We start from the raw sequence: 8,870 nt of genomic DNA, 5'->3' as shown, positions 1-8,870 counted from the left end.
TCTTTCTCGGCTACAGGCCGTGCCTGGACTGCTGCCTCGTCCTGACTTCTGCACTTACCCCGTCAGGGTTTTCCACCTCGTCCGTCCTTCATCTCTCCCCCCGCACCTCCCACTTTTCTTGGGTCATACATAATGTCTACTGCCTGAGATACAGTCTGTTACACTGTCATTAAAGGGCAATGAATAAACCGAGAAACAAACAAAGCGGCAGTGAGAGGAGAGGTGGAGGGATGAGCAGGGCTCAGGGAGCGGAAAGTCTATACAGACTAAATAACTACTAACTGTGGTGTGTGCTGGAGAACTGGCGCTTTGAAAATAGTCAGCGCGAGTACATCATGAAATATAACTTCATGGAATCAACACCCTAGGAATAAGATGACATTTCACCAAAGTGAACTATCCCTTTAAACACACAAATTGAATGCTAATCTGTCGAGGTGATGTCATTAACATCATATGAATGTATATTGATAATAACCAATACTGATCACCAAAACTCTCATAGCAAAGACACTGATATGTCATCAGAGGGAGATGCTACAAGTAAATAGTGCAGAGTTATCCCCATAGAAACACCCCTTCTTGTTTGAACAATACCATTGCTGCTGGACCATATTTAGTCACTGGGGCCCAGGCCACCTGCACTAGACTTTTAAGCTGCCCAGATTCCATCCAGACCCCACAGTCCTTATATGGCACAGTGCGTTGCATCTCTGCATTTCTCTCTCTTTCTCTCTCTCCTTTCTCCTTCCTTACTACACACCAGCCCCCCTGATCTTGATGTTGACCAGAGACCGAGCCAGCAGGTTTCCAACCCCTAGTCATCCCCCTCCATCTTGGTCCCTTGAACTGTCATCGTCGTTTTGCACACATACCAATGGAGATGTGCTGTTTGGCACCGGAGAGAGGCCCAGTCATGGCATCACAAAGCAAGGTAATTTATTGAGCCAATCAGGAGGTGTCCTTATATAGGACGTTCCATTGGACTAGAGATAGAGGAGCAGGAAAGAGGGAGAAGAGGGGAATGCGATGTGTGTAACAATATTGGGACACACAAACACATGGGACGCATCCCCTTCCTCCCCCTTCCTCCCTCGTCCTCCAGTAGTGTGTATCAAGGGGAATCTCTCTCTCTCTTCCCCCTCCTCTAAAGTCCATCAAGACGGATTTTCTCCTCTGGTAACAGCTGGGCTTGATGGGAGTGGGACTGGACCTTTGTATATACAATAGTACTGTATGTCAATGGGACTGGACCACAGAACCTCTGGGACGAAGTGCCATTAAACATCATCAGAAGTGTCATGGAGATGAATTGCCAATGGAGATGAATTGCCCATATTATTTATTTTGACAGGCCTAAGTACCATCAAGTGAACAGACAGACTGTAGAGACACAGACTGTATATGTATCCATGGGATATACTGAGATTCCCATGATTTAGAGTTCAAAATAGTGAAAAAGGGAGCCAAGTTTGAGTTAAATTGATGTAATTTCCAAAGGTTCTGCATGATATGATGTGTGCCGAGGGCTCTTGGTGTTGATGGAAGTGTGCCATTTGGAAAGAGACAGTGACAGTGTCAATTCTAAACATCATCCTTAAAAACAGACAAATGACACTGATAACCACTGTTTACTATAGATGTTGTTGAGCTCCTCGGGCAATATTCCCACAGTAGGTCCATGGGAGGGTCATATAGTCCTTGGATGACTCATCACCCGCATATTCAACAGTTTCTATGAAGGTATAATATTAAATAATTACCATTAATTTAATTGCACATACAAGTAGGCTATACATATATACTGTACACACACCCCATAACGTTTGCCAGTATGCTCACTGAAAGAAAATGAATATGAAGAGATACTAAAGTGTACTATGCATACCAGATAACTATAAAGTGTGTCCGCGTCAAATTAAAATACGCGCAGCCAAATTGCAATTCGTTCTGCTTTTCAGCGTCAAGCACGCTGTGAACATTACAGTACCACAGAGTCTTCAAACAAGTACCGTCTTGGACAGTACTTTCGCGCTCTGCGGTAGAATTGGATGATTTTCTGCTGTCAGATCAGAGAGGGGAGGGTCTGCGCGTGCGACTCCACCCCCCGGGTTTAAATGGTAAAGCGAGGTAATTACCAGGGTAATTTGGACTGTTCGTTTTTGGAGTAGGCTACCCTGTCAACCGCAGGACGCTCCAAACCACAACTTTCCAAATCCCCCTTGCTGATTCGAATTCATCAAATTTGTAAGTCATTTATTTTTTTGCAAGGCCATTGTTTTACTTTGATACAAGTTGGAGAGAATGAGAGTGCACTTGTTGTTTTGCGCGCACCTTTATTATGCACGCTTAGCGACATGGATTGTGGCTCTAAAACTGACATTTTTGTTTATCACATGTACCCTATATTGTAATTCCTTCATGTGTTTAGGTTTCACACACAGCATTTATCACTGAGCAAAATGACCAGAAAATAGATATCGGATATCAATTATCACTGTTCATCTCTGTTACAATTGCATGCTTTTGACAGCTGTTTTCGAATGACTCTAATGTAAATGCAGAACAAGTCAAATCACCCTAGAAGAAATGACTATCCGTGGTAGCCGATACAATGTAACTGCTGTGCTGACATCTGTATGATGCAGTCGCATGATGCTGTGGTTAAAGAGTCTGTGACCTTTTTATGTTGGCCATCTTTATCAGCGAATTCTTCCCTTTATCAGTGCTGCACAACATTGCCTAACAATGCCTTTCTTTACCAAGTTTTCTATACACTAACCAGTAATGCTATCTATACAGCAGCCATGTTATTTATACTGTAACAGCTTGGAATAACAGCTTGACTGAATTATTTACACCAGTAGTGCCATGTTATAGGAAGTAAGGGGAAGTTGACTTTGTATATCTGAAAGAAGAAACGGGCTGAACGCTAACCAGGGTGTTTCCTGTTCTCCTAATATGGTAGTTTAAAGCTGTCTGTCTTGATGCCGAACTTTGCGGTGTGGTGGCTCAGGGTAGACTTGTCACTTGTGAGAGTCGTATCCTCTCCAAAATGTCTGTGACTGAGCAGAAAGACATTGGGGTCGTCATCATAGTAACTGAGGTTGACCTGATGTTGAAACACAACCTCGTAGTTTGCTGACAGGAGAAGTGGTTATCATATGATTATGCTGCATGGGAGTTTGAGTAAAGCAAGCATGAGGTTTTCTATCTCAGTCTGAGGACTTTGTTACCTCTCAGCCATCTTGTCTCTGACTTTGGAGATTCATTTTGACGGCCTTTTGTCGATCCACCACAGAGAGCCTGCAGCATCATCGAAATGATGTTTTCAACCAACTTTCATCCAAGTCTTTTGGTGAAATAAAGCACTGCTCTAAGGCACAAGTGAAAACAACATGGTCAGAAGGTCTATCAGGAGAAAATAAAGGCAGATGCGTTTAGAGGTGGAGAACGGCCAAACTGCCTAATAAGAAGAGGGGTGTTTGGAGTAAGCAACATGTGAGACACAATAGCAGTAGAACCCAAGACTGAAATGCATGGTACTCTGACTATCTCTGGGCAGGTAGTTACAACATTAACCTTAATTGCATTTCAATGACCTAACGCAACTGTGAGTTCATAGGCTTCATTCTTCTTCAATGTTACAGGACCTGGCTTTTACATTTTTTATTTGGATGTACTGGATTGGAGTGTTTATTCATCACATACCTCAGCATGCAAATCTATTTGAATCCGGTATCATTACACCCAGTTTTCGCTCACTAGGATAACTGTGTCTGTATTTACATGTGGGCCTATTGCAGTTCATCAGGACTCAGAGCGCAACAAATCAGCTGCCTGGCTACCCAAACTCCTTGCTCCGGCCAAATGCTACGTTTCCTCTCCACAATGAGTCTGGATCTGAGTACTTCCCTGACGATTTCTAGAACGCAAACACGTTCTAACTGTTCTGATTGGTCTCAGAAACCCGACTGCTTTTAGACATTTTAAAAAATGGACTTTGATACTCTGATTGGTTAGAAATGATCCTATTGCTGATGACTTTGTTTTGTCCAACACACCTCACTTTGACATCACCACAAATGACTTCAATGATGGCTGTCTCAGACTGAAGTATGTAGTGAACATAGAGCAGAGTTCGAGTCATCAGGCGAGGAAAATCAGGGCCTTAGTGTTAGTTGACACAGAATACCAGCCGATATACCAGAGTAGTGAATGTGTTAGATTCTGTGATAGTTTGGGAGAATTACCTTTATTAGGCCTAACTCTTATCCTGGCATAGCTGAGTGCAATCCATTTGAGTCGTCAAGGCTTGATGATGCAGTGTTTAGTAACAGTACAGTAACTATTAGGAAATTAGTTTTTGCAATGAAGCCAGAAATCAGGGAAGGGATGGAATGATGAGGGAGAGGGTAAAGCCTTTCACAGGCCCAGGGGTCACCATTCAGCCCCTACAAATAGAAAGGTCAAGTAGTCTCCTGGGCAACCAGTCCATTCATACACAAATAATTTAAACAGTGGTTTATTTGGAACTTAGCGGGTCAGTGGATGTACGTGCAAGACCACAGGAGGTTCCACTATTTAATTAAAATGGTTCCTACTCAATCTCTATACAATTCTGTGATGAGTTGGACATTTGCCTCGTACTAGATACCAGGATTAGATAAGAACTTATTGATTGTCGTATCTGATGATGCATGAAGTGATTCCTTATCTTGTGGCTTTGCTTCCTGGAAAGACCAACTTTGCTATTGAGAATTTCACCATAATTTTACTGTACCCTCCCCTTTCTCCTCTCCTCCCGCTCCTCTCTTCTCTACCCTGTTTTCCCCTGCCCCTCATTTTCCTGGCAGTATTGACAAACAGAATCCTCTGAGACTCCTCTCCTCCTCCACCTCATCCTCCCTCCTCATGTTCCCTCCCTATCATGCTCTTCAAGTACGGTCTTATAGTCTCTACCCAGGCTGGACTGCTTCCTATCAGCAAACTGCCACCCTGTCAGCCCCCTACTCAGACAGCTGTCGTCAGTGTACACTGGCTGAGAACAAAGGTGAACACGCGTTGACACAACAAGATGAAGAACGAGACAGAGGGGGGGGGGGGGGGGGGTGAGGAACCACTGACCATGCGTTGACACGACAAGAAGGGAAGGAAAGTGCTGAAATGTTAAGGATTTTAGGGATAAGAGAGAAAGATAGATATAAAAATAGTAGAGAGAGAGGTCTAAATTGTTTGAGAGGTGCGGAAAAGTTCAAGGGAGTGAACACACTTGTCTTGCTGCATCTACAGTGACAGTACTGGAGGGGAGTGTCAGGAAAAGTCCACTTATCCTCAGTCAGTAAAGGAAATAGTTCATACTGGATCAGCTGTAATGTCTCCCCTTCATACACAACCTTGGACTACTGTGTTAGAGCTGCATGGGGTTGTGTACTAGTATGGCCCCAATTTATTCTGTGCTGTGCTCTGCAACCATTGCAAATAAGGAACAGGGTAGAGGACAATGTCCTTTTTCCTAAAAAATAGTGTTTCACTCTGGCTAAGTGGATATTTATGCTTTTGTGGGTAGTTTGGCTCTGGCTGGTCCCAGGGGACGCAGTGACAATTTTTCCCAGGAGGACTTGTGACTTGTTCCCATTTCTAGTCCTAGAAAGAGCATGCCAGTCTGTAACTGTGACTGGGCTGGATAGGAATGATTGGTGCAGGGACTCCATGATGTAGTGCAATGGATTATAGTCTGAATCTTATCAAGCAAGAGTAGTTTGATTTACCAGCACAAAGGTCAACATGTATCATTAGTTATGTCTTATGTCTGCATAGTCTGATTGTAATTTAAAAGATAGTGTGTCAGAATCCTTTAGATACTGTAGTACTATTGAACTGGATCCATTACAGTGGAGGCTGCTGAGGGGAGGACGGCTCATAGTAATGCCCGGAATGGAGTCCATGCAATGGTGTCAACCACATGGAAATCACATGTTTGATACCATTCCATTGATTTCATTCTGGCTATTATTATGAGCCGTCCTCCCCTCAGCAGCCTCCACTGACCCGTTGGTGTTTCTATTAGGGTGTTAATCACAGCAAGTTGTTACCAAGATTCCTGTAATGCATTCATAACAGCACTGAATGATAAAATACTAGCACCGAGTTTGCCATAGAACTGTGCACCTGCTGTGGCTCCACTTCCTACAGGTATGACTCAGAGCCCAGCAGCTAGCTAGCTAGCATCCCTCCCTCCCTCCCACCACCACACAACACTACACAGCCACAGAGGAGAACAGCACAGCAGCGGGACCATGTGAAGCATGAACCATGAACCCCCCCCCCCCAAACAAGCTCTCCCTCTCTGTCTGTGTTATCATTTTGGCGTAAACTCCAAATTGTGTGGACCAGCTGTAGACATACTCTTCCCTATAAGGGCTTTGTTTGGGAGTTGAACTTGCCTGGCTGTTTAGGTCCATCGAAAGGCCTGCTCCAGAGAAGCAGGCCATATATGGGCATTACAGCATGGGACTGCAATGTAGCGGACGGTGTTGCACAGGAGAGAGAGGGAAAGAAGAAAAATGGACTTTATTGTTGTTGGAGCATTTTTATTCTGATTAGGGTATGGGTAAACCCCTCACTTGTAAAAGTGTATCGTACTTACAGTACACGAGATGAGAAGATCGATGTAAGTCCTTATCGCATATGGTACAGTTACTTAGAACTCGTTTCCCAGAGTCTATCTTCATATCTAAACTAGGCACTGTAATGGTTGTAGTCTCCCTTGTGGCCCGTGTTTGAGCGTGTAGGAGGCTAAGCCCGAAGAGGGTGGGTCTGTGAGAATTACTGTATTCTGGGAGTTTCTGGATGGATGAAAAAAATGTTAACCCTTTGAGTGTCCATGCCTTCTGTGGACATATGGCTGGCAGTGGTAGGAGAGTGTATATGTAGTGTCTGACTCGTACACCATTTAGTTAATAACCCCTTGAGTATGTTTTTGAAGTGCTGGACTGAAAACAGAGTTTTCTGTGTGAGAACGTATTTACAGAAAGAATCATGCAATTTATGGAGAAGCAATTTATACCACTGACCCCTGACCTTGTGGTTGCTGTGCACGACCCAGACCCATAACCCCCTTCTCTGAGTCAATGACTAGCCAAACCATAAACACATAAAACAATCCAACCCAGTCTTTTAACATTTGAATATTTCTTCTCTCTTTCTCCCACCAGCCCCCCTATCTCTATCCCCATCTCCCGCTGCCCCCCCCCCCCCCCCCAAAGACAGAAGGTCTTAGAAGATCCAAGATCCTCCACCGACCACCAAGATGGCTAATAAAAAACAGATGACTGAGGACGAGAAGTTCCTCTTCCTGGACAAGGACTTCATCAACAGTCCCATGGCCCAGGCCGACTGGTCAGCCAAGAAGCTGGTGTGGATCCCCTCAGAGAAGAATGGCTTCGAGGCGGCGAGCGTCAAGGAGGAGCACGGGGACGAGTGTCTGGTAGAGCTGGCCGACAACGGGAAGAAGGTGACGGTGAACAAGGACGATATCCAGAAGATGAACCCTCCCAAGTTCAGTAAGGTGGAGGACATGGCCGAGCTCACCTGCCTGAACGAGGCGTCGGTGCTGCACAACATCCGGGAGAGGTACTTCTCCGGGCTCATCTATGTGAGTTGGACTCTCTACTTTCACACAGATACACACTTGTACAGTACACACTCTACACAACCTGAGGTAAATGAATTCTGTCCCACTGGGACAGAGGTCAATTCAACGTCCATTCCACTTTGGTTCAAACTTAATTTCCTTGAAATGACGTGGAGACAACGTTGATTCAACCAGTGTGTGGCAAGTGGGATAGGCCCATCTACATGAGAATATATGGTCGTAGAAGCACACAGACCCATAAATACTCACAATAATACACAGTCTTCACAATCTGAGAAATAGGTCCTTGCTACCAGCAAAAAGGACTGTGATACACATGACAGTCAAGGGTAATTTCAAACACAGCCAAGTGTAGAATAACCATGTTGGCTTATCAATAATCAACAGGGTGGTTCGAGCCCTGAATGCTGATTGGCTGACAGCCGTGGTATATTGACCATATACCACAAACCCCAGAGGTGCCTTATTGCTTAATAATAACCCTGCTCATCCTTGTTTTCTCTCTGTAGACATACTCTGGCCTGTTCTGTGTAGTGGTGAACCCATACAAGATGCTGCCCATCTACTCTGAGAAAATCATTGAGATGTACAAAGGGAAGAAACGCCACGAAGTTCCCCCTCACATCTACTCCATCACTGACAATGCCTACAGAAACATGATGCAAGGTAGATTCATCGTTCATAGTTACACCTCTTCCTGATACTGTAGCTTCTTTGTCTGGGAAGGCAGGGTTGGCGTCGCTTCAATTCAGTCCATCAATTGACTGAAATGAAATGTTTGGAATGTCAGTTTACCTGCTGAATTGAAATGAATGACGTTTGATCAGATCCCAACCCTGCTTGAGGGCCATGGTATCTCACCACACCTAATCTTCCTATCTAGCTAGCTACTATCTTGGGAGGATTAAAAGTGGTTTGTATAATATCAGCTGCTACAAAACAGTGATTGCAACAATCTTGTGTCAGCTGTCTTTAGGTCAACAAATGAACAAAACAACATTTTCAATAACTCAACGATAGCTTCAATACTCTTCAAAAGGTACAATATTTTATCAACTCAGCAGCAGCCAAACTGCAGTGCAGAATACTGCAGAGATATAATTCAGCAATAAGGCCCAAGGAGTGGTGATAAATGGCCAATATATCACAAACCCTGAGGTGCCTTATTGCTATTATAAACTGGTTACCAACATAATTAGAGCACTTAAAATAC

General features: G+C 44.2%; 1 protein-coding gene across 4 annotated transcripts in view; it reads left to right on the top strand.

Moving 5' to 3' along the window:
- The first annotated feature begins 1,983 nt into the window (after positions 1-1,983).
- Positions 1,984-8,870, top strand: part of LOC139370278 (myosin-11-like) — a 39,457-nt gene continuing 32,570 nt past the window's right edge. For 2 of the 4 annotated variants that reach the window (XM_071109663.1, XM_071109664.1), the window contains exons 1-3: positions 2,143-2,247; positions 7,218-7,657; positions 8,167-8,323. In XM_071109663.1, coding sequence (XP_070965764.1) covers positions 7,313-7,657; positions 8,167-8,323 — 502 coding nt within the window. In that variant the 5' untranslated portion in view covers positions 2,143-2,247; positions 7,218-7,312. Of the gene's footprint in view, positions 2,248-7,217; positions 7,658-8,166; positions 8,324-8,870 lie in introns of all 4 variants that reach the window. The other 2 variants (XM_071109665.1, XM_071109662.1) reach the window with 2 other exon arrangements.

This window comes from Oncorhynchus clarkii, chromosome 17 (genome assembly GCF_045791955.1).
Source record: "Oncorhynchus clarkii lewisi isolate Uvic-CL-2024 chromosome 17, UVic_Ocla_1.0, whole genome shotgun sequence".
Classification (NCBI taxonomy): domain Eukaryota; kingdom Metazoa; phylum Chordata; class Actinopteri; order Salmoniformes; family Salmonidae; genus Oncorhynchus; species Oncorhynchus clarkii.
The sequence above is the reverse complement of the archived record's forward strand: the minus strand, read 5'-3'. Positions and strand labels throughout refer to the sequence as shown.